Genomic DNA, 21,569 nt, shown 5'->3' with positions numbered 1-21,569 from the left:
GGAAAATTTATGAAAAACTTAGTGTTGAATTTTTTAACCTTAGGTATAAACACAAAACATTTTATGATTTTTCAACTACAAAATTACTTGCAAATTTTCGTGATTTTGACATATTTCGTAAAAATGTGATCTATAAACGTTTATAAAATAAAATTGTGACTAACGAATTTTGATTTTTTTTTCACTAAATAATAAGAATAATCCAAAAGAAAAGTTGTATTAAATTTTCAAGTTATTTGAAAAAAAAAAAAAAAATTCTTCGAAAAATTGAAAATTTGAGTTGTTTATAAATAACTCAAAAAAATCTAAAATATTTTGAAAATTTAACTGTATATAAATTACACTAATATAAACATTTGGTAAAAATTTCAAGTATTTACAGTGATTAGTTTTTGAGTTACAACCATTGAACCATATAAAAAAATCGATTTGGTTGAAAACTGGTTTTATTTAAAAATTCCCAATTTTCTGTCACTTTTTTTGGTTTTTATCAATTTTTTTGAAAACTGTTGAAAAATGTTTACTTTTACTCTATAATGCATAGGTAAAGGATATTCACTTTGCCATCGGAATCCACCCCTGAAGTTGGAAATTGAAGCATTATTTCTATAAGTTATGCTGTACACATACACAAAAACAAAAAACACACATCCTTGTAAAATCAATACATTCATTACTTCGTTCAGAATCTAAAACAATTTGTATACAGAAGTAATCGAGTAAATTACTTTAGTGAATAGAAATAAATTCGTGGTTTTTATAGGTACCTAGGTCTTTATCACACGCTACACACACACGCACACACACCTATATATAACGTATGCAGTCTTCATTTACATTTAACAGTGGCGCTGAAATGAAAATTGAAATGTATGTACTTAGTGATAATAAGCTAACAAACAGCCTGTGCTCAAAATTGTTTTTCGTGCACAATGATACATCATTGAATTCAAATTTAATATATCTATTACTGTATTTAACTTGCATATCTTCTTTTATTTTATAGTTACTCAATAATTATTACTGAAACTAAATTAAAATAGATTCGATTAAAATTTGAATTAAATATTTTTATTAATTAAGATATTAAATAATTTGTAATTACTTTGTTAACATAATAAAATATAACACTATAACAGTATGTATAATTATCATTTATATGTAGCGAGTAAAAACGGTATGATTCATTGTATAATTTGTTTATCTTTATATTATTTTAAAATACATTTCATTTTATCTTACCCCTTCAATTAAGCATCATAAGTGCTTATGACTGATGAGCGATAACTCTAAGACAGAAAAAAATGCTTTAAATTAAAATATGATCTATTGCTAGACAATTTTTATCCCATTGTTATACGTGCTATATGGCACACTCTCACTAGTATTAGCTATATGATCCAAAAATAGAAAACAACTTTCTATTTATTTTATTCTATTGAGACTTTTTCAAAAAATAAATTTAATGAATAATGATGTATAATAAATAAAAGAATATTTAAGTTGAGACAACCGATTAAGAATACCGATAATTTTAAAAAGTTTTTTAAATTAAAAAAAAATTATTTCGATATTATTTTGCATATTATGTAGGTACCAATGTTTAGTGCTAATTTTTGGGCTTATTTTGATGTTTATGTTTATGTTTTTTTATATTGCTTGTTTTGATGCGCAAAATGTGTTTTTTAGTGCTATAACTTCTAAGTTCTGCTCATAAGTTAAATGTATCTTTAAAGGCTTATAGTCTCTTTCATGTTTAATGTGTTTGTTTACTAGTTTACTACATGGTTATGTATAATATAATATAATAAAAAATAATATTTAATATTACACTATAAACATGTATAATCGTGCATAGGTATATATATGTGTGTAAGTAAGTTATCATAGGTAACTCGTTAATTATTTTATATTTAGATATATTGTGTCGTATTTTCTGATTGCTCGAACGTATATCAAAATAAAGAATAACCAAAAAATTATGTAAAAATACTTTACTCGAACGCCTTGGTGCGTCCAGTGCACCACTGGTCCTTTGCTTTCTTAGCAATCTCTCTTATATATTAAACTTACAATCGATTTACTATCGAGTATCGATTGTTCTAGTTTTTTATATAATATATTTCTTATAGTTACATTTTGCTTACTAATTACTATGCTAATTACAGTTCATAGACACTAATTTGTTAATATTTCTTATTATTAAATTTTGCTTACTATACTAGTTGAAATATTACAGTACTAACTTATACAATTGTTATTTTAACCTAGTTGTATTTTTAAGTATTGCTTAATTTAATTTATTTATTGAATTTCGCCGTTTTACTCATCATTTATGGTTGTTTTCTTAACTTAATTCTTACGTACTAAAATCTCTTAGTTTGATCAATATTTATTAAGGCCTAATACAACAATTGATATTATAGAAATTTGTTTAATAATTTTTGTGATACGGTGGGTGAATTAATTTTTGCCGATAGTATAGAATTTATTAAAATTCTATAGACTCATATCATGTATTAATTTTTGAATCAATACCGACTTACTATAAAGGAGTACAACGGTGTTTAAAGATCAGTGATGTGTTAAACAAATACCTACTTAAAGTTGAGGTAAAATAATTAATAATGATTTATGTTTTATGGGCACGAAAAAATGGATTTTTACTCGGTTTGTTTCGTGCGATCAGTAGTCAGCAAAATGAGAACCACTGAAAACACAATATTATTATGTTCGTGCGTCTTACGTTTTCGAGCTACAGTAGCGTCGTGCTATCGTCCGCCGCCGAGTCCCCACCACGTAACGGATGGTTTGGAATGTCGACAACAAAAACAGCGCTGCGAGTCTGGTACTGCCGCGCAGTGCCGGCTGCCGCCGATCCTTTGTTTGCTTAGTGTGCGTATCGGCGAACGTTCTGTCGGTCGGCATTAATTTCTAAACTTAATTTTCTTCCTCGCCGGTTCTGCCGTTTCTCTGTTATCAAAACGTCAATAATTACCAAGTTAACAATAGGTACGTACTACGCGTTACAATGTATTTTACTATTTACAACGTCTACAAACGCCGATGTCGATTTCGCGTTTTGTAAAATCACGTGTTTATCGTGCGTTTTGTTTATTTCATCTGTCGTTGTATCTGTCTAGGTTGTTGGTCCCATTCTATGTTTCTACAGATTTTCATTTCGACGGTGAGAATTTGTTAATTCGGTGAGCGATTGTTGTAAAGCCTTGACATGAAAGCCGCTCCGATGGACACGGACCACATCCAAAGCAAGGGTGATAGTTGTTTGTCGTGCAGAGTATCCGGATCTGTTACTTTCCTGCTAGTTGCTACATATTTTTATTTTGGTTGCAAGCATGTGAAACCGGTGTATTACTTAGGAACTCCGAGTATGTATAACACGATATTATACTGTTTAACATATTGTGGTCTGTCTCTTTGACATGATTGATAAACCTAACTGTTTATATTTCTGTATCATACTCTTAATGTGTGCTATTATTTTAATGTCTTAACCTTTATTTTTCTTTTTCAGGTATGGTATACCTAGCTGTGGCGCGAGCGATAGATTTGAAACCTTTCAAAGGTTAATATTTCAATAACAACTATATGCTCAGAATTTATATTATAGTCAACAAAGGTTCATTATCAAGGTAAACTGCCTACTAATTTATTAATGAATACTTATGTATATAAATGTGTAATTATATATAATATAATGTAATAAATTAATACAAAAATTCTAGTCAAATTGCAATACTTATTGCTATTGTAGTTTGTAAGGATGGGCTAAAATATTTGAACATCAATATTCAATGTATCAGTTAAACTAAAATATTATCAGTCATCATAAACTTACTGTAGACAGTCAATTCCGAATAAATTTAAAAATTTTTATTGGGTATATTTTTAGGAATAATATTTTTCATATTATGTATGTAATGGTCTCATGAAACCAAATTGATATTTGTTAATAGTATCAAACCAGAATCTTTGATTTTAAAATGTATTAACCAAAAATCCCTATCAATTTATAATTAAAACACAATTTTATTTTGTATGAACAAATAGTATTCTCTATTAATTCATTAAGTTTTTATTTAATTTAATGAACTGTGGATGGCAGTGGCGCAACCAGGATTTATTCAAGGGGGGGGGGGTCCAGGAAAATTTTTTATTTATTATATATTGTTTTTCTGTTCTCTTCCTGAGTATATACTATATACATTATAAATACATTTCATTGCTTGATAAGTAAAATTATATTATTATACCAACTCTAATAATAATTATAATCAATACATTTTGATGAAAACTTTTGGGTAACTTTAAAAATATAAAATAAAAATAAATATTATGGCATGATCCAAGGGGTGGATGGTTAGGTTAGGCCACTGGTGGATGGAATTAAAAAGCGAATAACTTCAATTTGACGAGAAATTCATTGTGATTATGATTGTTGGTACAGTGGAATAACAGTTATTACTAGATGTACATGTTTGAAAATAACGTAATATTTTATAATGCATTTTTTTTTTGGTTTATTTATTGAATATTTTATCATAGTCATCATAAACTTACTAAAGACAGCCAATTTCAAATAAATTTTAAATTATTAATTGCGTAGATTTTTAGAAATTATAATATAATATTCTTCATATCGACGCCCGGCGGTGTTTTGTAGAAAGGGTGTAACCCATAATTTCAATTTTTTATACAGGAGAGTAAAAACAGTGCAGAAAGTACAGTTTTTATTATAATATTATTAAAATTATAATTTTGGAAAATAGAAATATCAATAGAATAGTTTTTATATTGATAATGTTAATAAAAACATGGAGTATCGTTGTAATTGTTACTTATAAAAAGGTATATGTGGGTTATGCCCTTCTTGTGTTTTTAATTCTCAAGTGCCTTTTTTATTTTAGTATTTTGTCGTGGCTTAAGCCCTTCTGGCTTTTTAAATTTCCAAAAGCCCCATTTATTGAAATTATTTTTCAATTAAATGTTGTTTTTTTCATTAAACTTAATTTGTTGATTAAATACTTGTTGTAACCTGTTATTAAAAGTAATTAGATAATTCAAATTAATGAGAATTATAATTACCTAATGATATTGAGCTTAAATTGAAATTGTATTTACTATTATTATAAAAGTTGACTTCAATAAAACCTGAAGTTAATAGTTAAATAAAAATTCTATTATACTGGACAGCAATGTATTAAAACAAAATATGTTGTAGAAGCTCTCCTTTTAATTTTATTAAAATTTATTTAAAACATAACAATATTATACTTAAATAATCTATAAACAATGTTTTGACAATTTACATTAACAATATTTAGATTTGTATAAAAAAAATCAAACAATATACCTAATTATAATACTAAATAAAAACTCAACATCAAAAAAATAAAACATAAATAGGTGAACAAAAAAATCTCTTACTGGACAGTACCTAGTGTATTAAAATAAAATGTTGTAAGAACTCCCATTTTAATTGTTCCTATTTAATTTTTTGAAAATTAAAACTTAATAATATTTTTTTAAACAAAAACTTATACTTAAACAATGTTTTGTTATTTAAAACAGATTTATAATAATAATAGTTATTTTCAACATTAATAAAGTTAAACATAAATAAGTAAATAAAAAATAAATAAAAATAAAAATATTTTAAATTGAATAAAGTATGGTTTCAATTTTGTCATAAGCCATAACACATAAATAAAAATTATTCAGTTTTAAAATTAATTTTAATCATTTAAAATATGAGCTCTTTCTTAAAATGTAATTTAATATGTGAAATAATGTATAGGTAATAAAATTGATTGAGCATACCAACTAATATATATATTAAGAATATAAATGTAACAATTTGATTTTTTAAAATAATATCTAATAGGTTTATAGTATATAACAATTGAGATCATGTTATATTAGTGTTTTGATGAATCATCTTCATCTGTTTCGGGTAACTGATCAACAATTGTAGTTTTGAAAGGAAGACTTAAGTATTCCACATAGTAAACTTCTGGAATAGTTTTTTTTTCACATAAATTTCTCAGGTCTTTATACTTTTCTGCTGAAATGGGAAGTTTTGATGTATATAGTTGTTTAGGTTTTGAAGTATTTAACATTGAAGTTGTAGATCTTATAAAAGTTATGATTTATGGTACAGTGGAATAACAGTTATTACTATATGTACATGGTTGAAAATAATGTAATATTTTATAATGTGTTTTTTTTTTGGTTTATTGAATATTTTATCATCATCATAAACTTACTGTAGGCAGCCAATTATGAATAAATTTAAAAATATTTATTGGGTAGATTTTTAGAAATAATATTCTTCATATTATGTATATATTTGTCTCATAAAACCAAATTAATATTTTTTAATAGTATCAAAACGGAATTTTGGATTTTAAAATGTATTAATCAAAAATCTCTATCCATTTATGATTAAGACACAATTTCGTTTTGTTTGAAAAAATAATATTCTCTATTAATTCATTTAAGTTTTATGTTTAATTTAATGAACTGTGGATGGAATTAAAAAGTGAATAACTTCAATTTGACGAGAAATTCATTGTGATTATGATTTATGGTACAGTGGAAAAATAGTTATTACTACATGTACATGGTTCTAGAGTTCTAGAGGCATAATTATTAGACTGACTGACGTATAGGTGCTCACTCTAATTCTTGTAAATTATGTTTGGCAAATGCCTATCTGGGACTCCCTTTTATATTCTTGGTGTCCTCCATATAGGTTAGAATAACATGGAAAATATTGACAGGTCCTGCTGGTCATTTGCTCATGCATCTGCTGCGTTCTCACGCTGTGTGTCAAGCATATGCCAATTTTGTTCTTTTGGAATAAAGGCATATGTGCAAAGATGATGATCCACTCACGCATTCCAATATAACTGCATGGCGAGCATTTTCAAGAAAAGTTACTCTTGTATTGCTGTGTTGTCTATTTGTTTCTTATACTAGATGTGATTTTCCCTTCACTTTTAGGCCTAATATTTCTGACCTGTACTGGATCATTATTTATTTTAATTAATCTGCTTATAAATCCTACGACGTAGTACCTATATGTATTGTGTTTAATATATTAGATATTACGTAGCACCTCCTCACAAAAAAAAAATGTTAATGTCTTAAACACAGAGATCTTTCAAATTCCAGTACAAAAGAATGCAAGAGAATGGCCAGTCCACATTTTTGATATTAAAATATAACTTCTTTATCAATTGAAATATGACAATTTTTTAATTACTCGTTTGTAATATGATGATTTTAAGATTTTGGGAGATAATATTAAAAATGTGGACTGGCTGTTCTCAAGTAGACTTAATGATAAATAAATAATTTAAATCTGTTTTCAGAATTCTTATCGCTTTACTGTATCAATACAGTATGTTGGACAAAAAACACGTCCGAATTCTTATGTTGTGCATGTGTTAGACAATACAGGAAATCACTGTCACAAATCCCTTGAACATATTTTTTTATAGTTGCTTGTAATATTTGGTGTAATCATTTAATTTCTTTCTTGCAATTTCCAACATTTTTACTCATAACAATTTCTATTTTATTTAAAAATATTATTAATTGTATTATGAAGCAAAAACAATTTTATGCTTGTTGATGTTGATTATTTCATAAGTAAATTTTATAGTATAATAATAACATGTTTGTTTAATTGAAAAAAATACTGTATGATATAATTAGGTTTTAAAATATTACCAAGTTTTTTACAACAACTTCATTTGGAATATTTGTTTTAAAACAAAATTTTTATTATTACTTTATAATTAAACATATAATTATATACACTTCTTATAGCTAGTTATTAGTTCTTTGTCTACCACATTTGCATTAACATCTGAATTTGTTTTTAATAAAAAAAAAAAAAAAAAAAAAAACAATGTATTCTATGTGTAATGTTATTGTGTATGATGATTGTAAGTATATTATTTAACTAATTAATGGTCAAGTATATTGATCTTATATGTTATTCAATAATTACATACATGTGAGCCCCTGGCGCGATCTAATGATTCGTAAGCTCATAAATCTATGTTTTGAATTATAGTCCATAAACATTTAAAACAAATGTTTGGTTGTATTTGGTATTTTACAAATGTGATAAACATATTTATTGTTTTTACACAACAGGCATATTTTATACCTAGATGCAATGGAGTTTAGAAGTACAGTACATTGACAGTAACAAGATTATAATCAAATATGTAGTAGAGAATATATAATAAATAGTTATAAAGTGTATATAGTTACTTTATTTTTACTATGAACATAAACAAATTCTATGTAACTTACGCTATATTGTATTAATAAATTATGTGGTAAATTTATAAAAAAACTTATATATATTTTAAATATTATATCATACATATTTATAATATGTTTTATAAATAAATATTATTTTGAAGAGATGAAATTAAAGATCACTTTTTATAAAAATTTAATGAATACAGTGAGCATAAAATATAGTTTTTGGTTTGATAATTTTTAACTAAATATATGTCAGACTTAGTTTTTTTTTAAATTTTTTTTTATACTAATCGTCAACTAAAGATAGTTAATTTTTACAATATATTTCTGTTAAAGTTTATCATTGTCAAAACTAAATATTAGACATGTAACAAGCCATGGGTTTAAAATTTAAGTTAATAACATAGTCTGAAAACAGTATTGGTTCATCTCTTGTTCCCTATTTTATGTATGATTACTTAAAAAAAAAAACAGTGATTTATTATATTACTATGAGCATAATTATACATGCTCGATTCTTAAATCTGTTATTACAAATCAAACTATTGGTTTCCATTATGTTCAACATTCTCCCAATTTTCTTGTGATAACCTATCCTAGATGTCTGTGAGACAATAATTATTGAACTGGGTGGAGTGAAGGTGCTCGTGGTAACTGGCTAATCATGTAGGATTATTATTATTATCTAAGACCTCCTTATATATGTTACTGATTATTATGTACTCTCATGAACCTGTCTATAAATCCTACAACATAGTATTTATTACATTTATTACTTTTCTAATGTTTGGTTGTTATGATCTACGTTGCAGTAGGTACCTATATGTATATATTTAGTAGATGAAGTATCAAAGTACGTAGCAATAAAATGTTATCCATATTTATTATTCATTAGTTTAATTTATAATGACCTTATGGTAGTGTGCAAACACCACCTTTTAATATGACCCGTTTATCATCATTGCACTCAATATAATTTTTTTCACTGTTTTTGAATATACATGATATTTGGTTGACTGTATTAAATTAATATCACAGCATGTATTAATTTGATTAGATTTTTCATTTTGTGCATCTGCATGTTTTGAATTTTGGAAAAACATCCAAATAATGGTTGACTGTCATAATATACTTGTCCCTAAAATATTTCTTAACCCCTTTGGTTTTTTTGTATTTAATACCACCCATCATATGCATATAATTTGTGTCTTAGCGTTACAAATTGTGTCATAATCTCACTTTTTAGTTCATTCATAAAATACTCAGGTATGCTTTTGCGTTTATTAGTGAAACAAAAGTGATTGATTGGAAAATTAGAAGTATCAAAGTGATCAAATAAATCATATTTTAAGTTGTTAAAAAAATTATTTGATTTAATACGATATATTAATGAATCGGTGTCCGTATATAACAGTGATATTTTTTTACCATATTTATTTTTCATTATATCATAATGGAAATTATAAATATATGTTTTTAAGATATCCAATATAGAAAATTTCACGTATATTGGTTTATCAAATTTTAATTTTGTCTTTTTTGAAATGTTAAAATGACATAAGGTCCTTGGTATATATTATTTTATCAATGAAATAATTTAAACGCTGATGCAATATGTTCTAAGTGTTTTTAATGTTCAAAGTGTTTGGAATAGTATTTTCAGAAACTAAACGAACTTCAAAGTAGTTTGTAATCGTGACATCAGGATTATTTCGATATTTATTTTGATACGTGATGAGACATGTTTTTAGGCCAATAATGTTGAAATTGTGTTTCTAGCGGATGTAACGTGCCACGTACAATCAGTTGAATGATGTCGAATCGGAAAGGTTTTGTGAAATAAATGAACTCTCGAATTTATTCTAAGTGTTTTTATTTAAAAACTATTCTAAGTCCAATTATTTAATTTAATTAAACTGTGAAAAATATTCTAAGTCCAGGAGACATAAAATATTAAACTGGGTGACGTGAAGGTGCTTGCTCTAACTCTGGTGGATCACGTCTGAATTGTGCCTAATCTGGGCCCCCTTATATATCGTCCAGGGACTCCCGCGGTACCTTCAGGTCCCTGTTGGTCATCTGCACCTGCATCCGCTTCTTCCCACGCTTTGCGTTATCTGAACGATGTCGTGCGTCAATTATGTATCTATAATATTCTACCGGGTGGGTAATTACGCACCTTGTATATTCTACCGGGTGGTAATTACGCATCCACACATTTCACCAAATAGCAATCATATTATAGCCATTATTTCTAGCGGGTAGAAAGCATACGTGTGATGATACCTTTTGATTAGTTATCTTTTACCTTTCATTTTAGGTCCCAAATTGTTGGTCTATACTCGATCATTACTTGCTTAACTGCTCACCCTTAGCATAATTATAGGGATGTTTGTTATGCCCCCTAGCGTTGTGGTTATTGTCGGCTACAGAATGTAATTTATATATTATATTTAATATAAGTATCAGAGCACGTTGCACCTCCCCACGAAAAAAAAGGTTTATGTCTCAAAGACAGAAATCTTTCAAAGTTCAGTACAAAATAGTTAAATTACAAATTATTACAATATTATAGTGTTTACAATAATCGATTACAAGTCATTGATATAAGACATACATTACAATTCTCTGTTTGCTTTTACATTTAAAGTATTTTCGTTATATAATATGAATATATGATGTATATGTTGTATATATAGTTTTGATTAAATATGGATTGATTACACTTACAAATGGTTAAATAGTTTGATTAAATATTTTGATTATAATATAATTAATGATTATATGGTTGGATTAAATATTTTTAAATGTGTTGGTTAGTTTTCTTATAATTTATAATTGTGATTACAATAAAATATAGTGTTAGTAAATAGTACAATATAGTGATTATAATTGATTTGATAATTCCAATAAAATATGTGGTTAGTATAATGCTTTGATTACAATAGTTTCTTATATGGTAAATTAATTAATACAAATAATATCTTTACTTATTATAATATATTAGTAATACAAAATCTATAAGGTTCCCCATAATTCAAATTTATTTCCATATCCCAATAGTAACTTATTCGTACAGTATGTTTTCTTAAATCTAAGTGTATATATATATATATATTTATTATCATTCCAGTTTGTATGTTATTGTTATTTTATTTATTCAATCAAGATTCGCTGCCCATGGAATGACATACTAATCATTTGAAGTACGTCGTCCACATTGACAACAACCCTAATTGATTAATACGTTTACTTGATCACTCTTTACTCATTGGGGATGCCGTAGAATCCACCCCATCGATCATATGTCAAATGTTATGTCGATAGGTGTTTCGTACAGCCCCAACCACTTCGTTTTACCTGATCAATTCATTCTATACATACATTTATCTACTGTAATTCAATATATTTCGTGGATTCTGTATTATTTCGAGGTAATAGTTTAATTCATAACAGTATGGTTCACCAAATTCTCTGTCTATCGCCATATCATACAAAAATCTTTTGGCTGCCTCAATCATTTCCAATATAGTTTCATCCTCGTAAGGTACGAGTATATTTTCATTAGCGGTTAACTATATGAAAATCAAAACAAGCTGTGTAATTATGCCATTCTCCCCGTGTTGGATTAATATGAAATTGCGTTTCTATGTTAAACGATATTGCCGAAGCTAATTGCTCCATTCTATCCATTATTGGTTATTATTTATTTCGTAGAGTTGATTTGTAATTTATAGAATTATGAATTTCTGAAAAAAGAAATTTTACGTTCGTATTTTGATTATTAATGTAACCGTTGTTTTTGTTTTATTACTACTTTTATTGTTATTGTTTAAATTATATTTTTTTTTAGAAATGTTTTATTAGATTTTCATATCGCTGTTTCCGTATCACATAATCAAATATACATTTAGTATATTTGACATCCATTCTCGGATCATGCGCATACGTAGTATGGTGTTTCTTTTTACATATTATATCATGGGTCTCTACTAAATTAAGTAGCCTTCCTGCTTTATTATATGTACCGATATCTACTTCGAAAATTATTTCTCTATTGCCTAATTTTTCAAACTGAATATAAAAATTTTTATTGAAATACTTGTCGTAACACGTTATGTTTAGCATAGGATAATGGTCTAAATCTAATCTTTTTAAAATGTTTTTGTCTGAATGTCCGTTCCACACTACTATCACATTTTCCTTATTACCTCTACGTATATAACTATCAATATATCCCCGTGTTAAGTTATTTTTCGTTGAACTCAAACTCTGCTTCATTTGGTCCAGACAAGCATCTCTCAGATCAGTTTTTACTCTGAACACTCTTTTTATCTCTCTTATTGCCACCTGAAGCTCCGTCTCACCCATAGGTCGAGCTTCTTCGTTAAGTGGTAGCAAAAGAGGTCGTCCCTCCAGTTTCCTAATCTTAAATCGGTCTAAGCTATTGGATATAGCTCCGGAGATGACAACCATGCTTGTCTTGTTCACCATTGAGAACTCGAAGTCCATAATTATGAATTTATGTGTCTCTTTTCTGTATAATTAAACATTTTGTATTAGTGATTGTATTTTCATATTTATTATTTATACATTTAGTACATACTTAGGTATATATTTATGTGATTGTTAATAACTTATATTATTACTACTAAGTTATATTATATTATTAATATTATTCCTTATTATATCTAAATATCTATATATTTAATTTGTACATTTTATTGTTCTTTTAGTAAGGGCGGCATATTACTTAGGGCTAGCCTATCTGGTGTGTCATCTAGTAGCTTTTCCTTAACCCCATTCCCTTTTGCCGATGACGTCACATGTATGACTTCTCTTTTTTTATTTGTTATATCGTTATCCATAGTTCTTGTTCGATGGCCTATGGCCCTCATAGTGGTCAGTTTGCATTTATAACTTATGTATATAAACGCCAAAAGAAACATGGAGAATACTAACAATGCCATAATTGCATACATCATTAATGAATTGGTATTACTTTGTACTTCCACTCCGGATTGTTTAAGTATTTCCTCGTCTATCATTTTTTCTACATCGTCTAGTGAGTGGGCCATTTCGTGTACGTTATCGAGTTTGCGTGAGTCGAACTTATGTCTATACTTTTCTATTTTAATGTCCTTGATACTGTTATTGATCTTATACGATATACTCCCTACTCCGATCTTAGGTATGAAATTTGTGAAATACTTCGTTTTGATTTCCCTTGTCGGATTTAGCACTACATGTTCTGCATAAGCTCTACATTCCTGATTTAATTTAATTATCCCTTGATTTTTAATTTTTTCTATATATGGTTCTTGTATTCCCTGACTCGTAATTGTTAATGTAACTTTTTTTGTTGTGTATATCCATGTGTTGGCATACTTAAGTTTGTGGTATATATTTTTAGAAATAATGATTACTCCTGATTCACAATTTGGTGGTAACTGGTCTGGATTTTTAAATAATGAAATTTCACACGGTTGTTCTTTTGATTCGTGTTGTATGTATTGGTTGGAATTCCGGGCAAATAGTAAAGGTTTCTGTTTCAGTACAGTGTAATAATTCTGTTTCGGTAAATGTTGTAAATTGTCTACGATTTTTAGTTATTCCTACATATTGGTATTCCGGTTTTAATACAATACTATGTGTTTTGTTATCCGGTCGATCAATGTCTACAGGATGTGGTATAGGTATGATTTTTATAAAAGTCAATTGAGTTTCCGTTATCAACGGTATTTTGATCAGAAATACTATTTGATCACCACTATAAAATACTGCAATTTTAGTTATTTTTGTAAATTCGTGTATTTCGCTTGGCAATGTTCCCATTGGTAAATTCAAGTTAAGTGGTAGGTTTAATTTTACTTCTACTAGTTGTGCTGCAAGTTCTCGCGGTGTTACTAAGCTTGGGTGTAAAACACCTGTCCTAGCCGCAGTTATTATGGCGCTTAAAGTTTGGGTTTCGTAAGAGTATTGTGTCATTAACGCTGTAAATATACTAAAAATTCTATTTGACAGTAACAAGGTTTCTAAAGTATACGTATTGTTTATTAAAGCTTTTATGTTTGTTTCTAAACTTAGTTGCTTTTGTTTTAACTCGTCATATAACTGGTTTAGTTTAGTTGAAGCACTGTTTATTCCTACTATTGAAGATTTGACTACAGTGGTCTGGTCTTTTATAACATGTATCATGCGTTCGTTGGTACCTTCGACTTTGTCTATGTGTCGTAAAGTTTCCTCCGCACATTCCTCATCACAAACTCCGAATAAAGTTTTCATTGCCGAACCTATCATATTTACTAAACCTCTTTTCACTCTAGCACTACGTAGGGTGGTGTGTTCCCCTGGTGACAAATATCTACCAATAGATTCATACATTTGTTTCCGTTGGACGGATATTTCATTAAAAGTTGTTTTTAATACATTATCGTATTTTGAGCACATCTCCCGATCGGTCATATTTCCCTTACAATGCTCGTCCATATTTCTTATTTCTAACTCTAATTGATAATGTCTTAAATCATAATCGCTTAACGGTATATAAGTTACGAGCTCCCAATGAGCTCCTATTATTCTGATATCACCTTGGTTTTCATAAAATATACTTGTTTCATTTTTAAATTCTTCTATGGTGTATGGCGACTGTCCTTGCACCATCATTATACACAAAAACCTATGTAATAATATGCTAATTAGACATATATTTACCTTAATTAATTTAATAGGTCATGTTACGTTATTATTATTTTATTACTTAAACATAAATTATCTTATTAATTCTAACTAAATACTACTAGCAATTATTTTTCATTTATTTTGTTAAAAATTTCCTCCGACGTTGTCCTCATAATTTCTCTTTTCATGATCCAGCACATAGGTCTTGTATAGGGCTCATCGCTTTGTATGATTCTCAAGAGGTCTGATCTCAAAGTTGCAATAAATTGCTCTATTACGTGAGGACTTAACGGGTAAGGCATAAGTGCTGCCGCAGAGTGCACATGGTGGTCAAAGCAGGCGGGGATTTCCCTGTCCCCCACTAAGAAGTAGTGTTTTGGGCGTTTTATTTTTCTACCCAAATTTTTAAGGAATCCGATTTTTAATTCCCATCTGCTAGCAAAAAAGCTCACGCTTCCCAACAAGTTCATGGTAGGCAACCACATGTGCGGCCTTCCATACGTTATCGGTGTCAAATGTATCCTTCGGTTTCCTTCACATCGGAAGTTGTCTAAAATACATTGGCAGAGTACCGATTCCTCTGACAGCGTTTCATGTGGTTCATGCCAATCCCAGCAGATTTCGTTATGTGCACCATATATGTGCGAGTACACAGGGTTTCTTTCAAACTCCATGCACCCCAGATACGTGTACAACTGCATTTCCCCCAACATTTCATCTCCCTTATTTAACCGGAGAGTCACCAGACGTCCTCCTGCTGTTTCTTTTATTTCCAACCCGAATTCAGGAACTACGTCTAATTGTGCATTTTCCGCCAATGGCACTATGCACCTATGCCCTTCCGTTGTCAGATATATTACTTCAATTTGTCGGCTCCTATAATATAGTTTAACTCTTATAGTACTTTTTGGTTATTAGTGTAAAATTTAAAACTAACTACATTTGTATCTTAATACTAAAATAAATCTAATTTACTATCTTTATTCATGTTTTTTTTTTTTTTATTATTTATTTTTTATATGTTTTTTTTATACACTAGTCTCCCTCATCGTGTTTAACTCTGTTCCTTGTTCGTGTATTAAGTTTACTACATATCTGTATCTGTATCTGTTCACACATCTAAAGTTATGGTGTATACTAATAATTAGTAGTACAATGGTCATTATTAGAATGCTTACTCCTACACATATTATAATTTTAGTTATTTTTGTAAATTCGTGTATTTCGCTTGGCAATGTTCCCATTGGTAAATTCAAGTTAAGTGGTAGGTGTAATTTTACTTCTACTAGTTGCGCTGCAAGTTCTCGCGGTGTTACTAAACTTGGGTGTAAAACACCTGTCCTAGCCGCAGTTATTATGGCGCTTAAAGTTTGGGTTTCGTAAGAGTATTGTGTCATTAACGCTGTAAATATACTGAAAATTCTATTTGAAAGTAACAAGGTTTCTAAAGTATACGTATTGTTTATTAGAGCTTTTATGTTTGTCTCTAGACTTAGTTGCTTTTGTCTTAATTCGTCATATAACCGGTTTAGTTCAGTTGAAGCACTGTTTATTCCTACTATTGAAGATTTGACTACAGTGGTCTGGTCTTTTATAACATGTATCATGCGTTCGTTGGTACCTTCGACTTTGTCTATGTGTCGTAAAGTTTCCTCCGCACATTCCTCATCACAAACTCCGAATAAAGTTTTCATTGCCGAACCTATCATATTTACTAAACCTCTTTTCACTCTAGCACTACGTAGGGTGGTGTGTTCCCCTGGTGACAAATATCTACCAATAGATTCATACATTTGTTTCCGTTGGACGGATATTTCATTAAAAGTTGTTTTTAATACATTATCGTATTTTGAGCACATCTCCCGATCGGTCATATTTCCCTTACAATGCTCGTCCATATTTCTAATTTCTAATTCTAATTGATAAAAATTTGAAGAACACAAGTTAATATATATGTATAATAATGAAAAGACTCCAGATTATGATCCAACAAAGTCCAAATCATGGTTAATCTATCAAGATTGTAAGTATATATATATAATTAAATATTATTAAATATACATTTATTTTTTTAGGTAATAATCTGTACGGTTGGGCAATGTCACAACACATGCCCTAGGGTGGTTTTAAGTGGGTTGAAAAACTAGAAGGGCTTATAATATAACTAATTAGTTTATGTGTTCCGCATATTAACTTGTGTTCTTCAAATCGTATGCATTCATTTAATTCATATTTATTAATATTTAGAGGTTCGAACGATGTAAAGCATCGTTTACAAAATATAACACGTGCATTATGTTGGATGATTTTCTGTGATCGCACACGTCGCGAAAAATTAGAGATGTAGGTAAAATGAGAATTTTCATCATCGGTTATTAGTAACAAGTCGAAATGATCTGTTTTTTTCTTCATCTACCACCTTCAGTGGAAACACTTCATATTTTGGAAATTTTTGCGGTGGTTGGAAATGTTTTTCGAGTCCGTAAACATTGACAGTTACGTTAAGATTATTTTTTTCAAAAATGTTAACCTGATGTAATTTTGTCGGGTACGTGAGATCGGAAAAATTATATTTTTTTTCGTGCGTTGTATAATTTTCTATACGTTGTTTATTTGAACCCGTAATGTGTTTTGCTAATAAAGCCCATTTGAAGCACTGTTGGTCTGAGTTTTGCGGGTTGATAACAGCTTTTTTCCTTTCAATGAAATCTGGTAACTTATCGCATTTAAACATGTTGTAAATATTTTAAGTAAAAACGAAAAAATAAAGGCTACAAAACGCGGAGATAGTATGTACGATATGATTGTCTTGAACAGACTGAACGTACATCGACGCAGTGTTGCCAGTATTTCAAGGGGAGAAGGTCGTATAGGAGCTTTAAAATGATCGTACTTTCAACGAAAAGATCGTATAAAAAATTTGGCTCGGACCTACGCAAGGTTTTTAGATTATAGAGGTTGCCTCATAATCATGTAAACAAAACCAAAACCCCGCACGCCGCAGCTGATCTAGTGACGTCATTGTAGTATACGATTACCGGCGGATAGCCGTGTCGCATTGGAATTGTAATAGAAAAGGTGAACAATTAATATTTTTGATTAACTGACCTAGGTACTTGAATCAAATTCAAAAATAATTATTAAATTGTTAAATATCTTAACTGTTACAGCTTTAATAAATAAAAAATAAATATGAACAAAGGCTAAAAAATATGTGTTTAGAAACAACAAAAGAATCAGTAGGTTAATCAAAGTTTTTCACAAAATGTATTATTTTTATGTCAGAATTTATAGCCATTTTTATTAATTATATTTTTTTTAAATTTTTATTTTTCCAAGTAGTTCAGTTGATCAGACATATACATTTATAATCTATTATATTTATGAAAAAAAAAAAAAAAAAATGTTTGTATATTTTATATTTTATTCAAAAACAATAATTTCATATTAAATAATATAAATAATATTGTATTATTAAATTCAATATTATTAGTCAATACCTATAATAAACTTAAAAAAAAATTGGGGAAAAATGTTTTTGATTATAATGGTAATTAAAATAAAACAGTAATTAATATACTACTTGAAACATTTTATTTAATATTAAATACACAATTCAATACCAATATTAACACATAGATATAATTTTATAATAACAACAGCTTGACATGATTACAATGAAATAGATTATGTCATCAGCCTTCTTAATTTTTGTAGTTTTTGTAAGCGGAATTTAGACTTAGGTGTGTGTTGTTTATTGTAGTATTTCATACGAATAAGTATTCGTTGTTTGATATACGATTGGATGACAATATTATATTTTTTTTCCATATCCATTCTAGATATTATTTTTTTAGTTAAATTTTTGACAACACCCAGGCCTTTCGGAATTTGTTGTTTTGTAATCTTTTTAAATAAACGTTCAATCCTAAATATATTTGTTTTGAAATTATTACTTGGAACAATAAGCCCACCATAAGATAAATGACTTATCCATGATGGCATTGAATAATTATGTTCATGTGAACTTTTATCATAACTTGATTTTGATGTGATAGAGCCAAGTTCAGGGAATTTCAGTTGATATTTCTTAGCAATCCAACCGGCTAAATATTCAACTGCATCATTGGTCATTTCAAGTTTGTTTACACATTGTACCTCAGATGATATTGATGATTCATCAGTATCGCTTAAATAATCATTTGTGTCTGTATCAGTTTCAGAGTTGTCTGTATTTTCACGTTCATTACTAATAGAAAAATTAATTTTTTTTAATGTACTGGCTACCATAAATTCTTCTTTGTTTTTATCGGTGGTATTCGCTTGATTGGAAACCACACCAGGATTTTTACCCAGAATAATCATTCGTAGTCTATACAGCGCATTAAGAGGGGATGGATGGTCCTCCTCTGGATCGAATTTGTGAAAATAAATTTTCTAAAGCGTCTTGATTTACTTTACTTGTTAAAAGATATTCCAAGCCATTTTGTTGTAAAATTTTTAAAAGATGTTTTGTCCCGTTAATATTCATAAGAAGAGCCTTTTGAAAAATTTGAAGCGATTTTTTGCCATTGCATCTCATTGTTAAAAATATATCATATACATTATCGAGAAGTGCATCTTGTTCATCAATTAATAATCCATATGGTGCTGTATAAGGAGAGTGCTTATCATTTGTGTGTGAAACATTTGCTAAATCAAACCAATTGTTAACTAATTCAATAAAGTTGGCTGTGTCGTTTAGTAATTTTATATCAGTTATAGGTTTATAATGCTTAAGTGCAGTTGCGGTGGTATGAGACAGTAATTGTGTTGTTAATCTTACTTTTTGTCTCAGGGGTCCATCACAGGTTAAATGTTCGGAAGTTAGTTTATGACAAACACTAAGCTCTGTAGACATATTTCTTACCAATGCTTCTAATGGTTTTTTGTTGATAATTTGGTCATTAATTTGAAAACCCGTGTCTAATAACCAGTTTCTGATAAGCTTAAGAATATGAGGTGCATCTGGAATGTATACTATATCTCTTCCGTTCGGGATTGAGAATATAGGATTTTCATAACTAATATTTAAAGATTTCCACAAACCAACATTTCCTCCACCGCAGTCACTAGTACAACAAACAACCTTATATCCAATTTGATCCAGTCTTTCAATTATATCAAAGAGAATGTCTTTGGTCATTTTTTTATCGAAGTCTACATATATTGGCTGTTTCCATTGTGATGCTAGTCCTCGAGCCATAATCACCTGCATTTGGTTATGAGGCCCAACAACTTCATCATGAAGGACATCATACTCCATGACACTAGACACTTTAACTTCGTCAAACATTAATACTGTAAGCTTTTCAGAATTATTCAATACTTCAGCATTGAGTCTCATTAGATTTAGTACATCATGAAGAACACCATTCCTCATTTCTATGCTTTTGGCCCACCTCTGAAGAGAAGAAAGTCCTAAAATCAATTTAAAATTAATACAAACATTTTTTAACTAAGTATAATGGTTCAATGAGTATAAAATAAAAAATTATTTACCAGGTAGAGGATAATGCAGTTCATTTTTGACATAGACATATGCTCTTTTACTGAAATACCTAAGAGTGAAGGCTTTTGAAATTTCAGCTCTTGTCCAATGGACCCTTTTCTTTTTTCGCATTATTAAATTCAACTGGTTTGCAGAAAATATAGATGACAAATATTTCTTGGCTTGATTTTCAATGGTTTGACTTTTATTTAAAGAGAGCAATTTGATTTGTTTGGTTGTAGTTTTCTGCGTTTGTTTTAAAAGCAAGTTAGTTTCTTTCAAATTTTTAGTTAGAACCTTTATACTCAAACGAAGTGATTCATTAATTTTTTTATTGTCAATATCAGATTTTTTAATTGACGCAATTTCTTTTTCCAGTACACTGTAATCAGTTTTTAATATGTCATATTCTTTAAGTAGATTGATATAAAATTGCTCATAATCTAGTTCAATGTTAACTTGTGTAAGATCATCATCTGGTATAGACAGTACTTTGGATGTACTGGATGTACTAAGAGCTGAATTGATTATCTTGTTGTGATCCTACAACAATTATTAACAAATATCTGTGAGTTACAAAGTAATGTGATAAGTGAGATTATATAATATAATATTTATTCCTATATTTTGTGATTTATTAGTGAATTTGATATTTTATTCTGTTCTTTGCAATTATCAGATAAACATTAAATTGTACAGGTTATGAGGTCATGAATCATGATATTACATCATATATATAATAAATTATCACTACAAATTATTAATTATGTTATAAATTATGATACTAAAATAATATAAAACTTTCTGTTTAAGTATTTGACTGTGGTGATACACAGGGACAAAATTAATACATGAATATAAATTTTAATATTAACCTCTTTTATTGATTTTCTTTCCATCCTACTTCTACGACTAATGATTGATGCAGATTCAACTAAGTCAGTTGGTAAATTCAACGTAGGAATTGCATCCTCTTTAAGTCTTCGACTCTTAGATTTATATCCTAAAAATACATCAAAGAATAAAATATATTATATCAAAGTTTTATTTT

General features: G+C 28.6%; 2 protein-coding genes and 1 long non-coding RNA gene across 4 annotated transcripts; 1 reads left to right on the top strand and 2 right to left on the bottom strand.

The window, feature by feature from the left end:
• The first annotated feature begins 2,784 nt into the window (after nucleotides 1-2,784).
• Nucleotides 2,785-11,096, top strand: LOC114128990 (uncharacterized). Of its 2 annotated transcripts, none has more exons than XR_007606410.1 (4): nucleotides 2,785-3,012; nucleotides 3,144-3,389; nucleotides 3,536-3,653; nucleotides 10,087-11,096. It is a non-coding gene; the product is annotated as an uncharacterized LOC114128990 (long non-coding RNA). The 2 variants fall into 2 exon arrangements; XR_003592798.2 differs by lacking the exon at nucleotides 10,087-11,096 and adding an exon at nucleotides 7,398-8,399 and having other exon boundaries at nucleotides 2,787-3,012.
• Nucleotides 11,097-12,156: 1,060 nt separating this feature from the next.
• On the bottom strand, nucleotides 12,157-12,846 carry LOC126552945 (uncharacterized). Its single transcript, XM_050208150.1, has one exon. The coding sequence runs from the start codon at nucleotides 12,817-12,819 to the stop codon at nucleotides 12,157-12,159; it is 663 nt and encodes a 220-aa protein (XP_050064107.1). The 5' UTR covers nucleotides 12,820-12,846.
• A 7,598-nt stretch (nucleotides 12,847-20,444) lies between these two features.
• LOC126552944 (uncharacterized) lies at nucleotides 20,445-21,469 on the bottom strand. The gene is made up of 2 exons (XM_050208149.1): nucleotides 21,394-21,469; nucleotides 20,445-21,061 (listed from the first exon to the last, which is right to left on the bottom strand). Exons 1-2 carry the CDS (start codon nucleotides 21,415-21,417, stop codon nucleotides 20,522-20,524), a joined length of 564 nt encoding a protein of 187 aa, XP_050064106.1. The 5' UTR covers nucleotides 21,418-21,469; the 3' UTR covers nucleotides 20,445-20,521.
• Nucleotides 21,470-21,569: the final 100 nt, after the last annotated feature.

This window comes from Aphis gossypii, chromosome X (assembly GCF_020184175.1).
Source record: "Aphis gossypii isolate Hap1 chromosome X, ASM2018417v2, whole genome shotgun sequence".
Taxonomy (NCBI): Eukaryota; Metazoa; Arthropoda; class Insecta; order Hemiptera; family Aphididae; genus Aphis; species Aphis gossypii.
The sequence above is the reverse complement of the archived record's forward strand: the minus strand, read 5'-3'. Positions and strand labels throughout refer to the sequence as shown.

What these genes read in the sequence shown, in the direction of transcription:
- LOC126552945 (XM_050208150.1), bottom strand. Translation starts at nt 12,819, where the DNA reads ATGGACTTCGAGTTCTCAATGGTGAACAAGACAAGCATGGTTGTCATC.
- LOC126552944 (XM_050208149.1), bottom strand. Translation starts at nt 21,417, where the DNA reads ATGGAAAGAAAATCAATAAAAGAG. An exon ending in AAAGAAAATCAATAAAAGAG is followed by an intron (nt 21,062 to 21,393) that starts GTTAATATTAAA and finishes TAATTGTTGTAG; the next exon opens with GATCACAACAAGATAATCAA.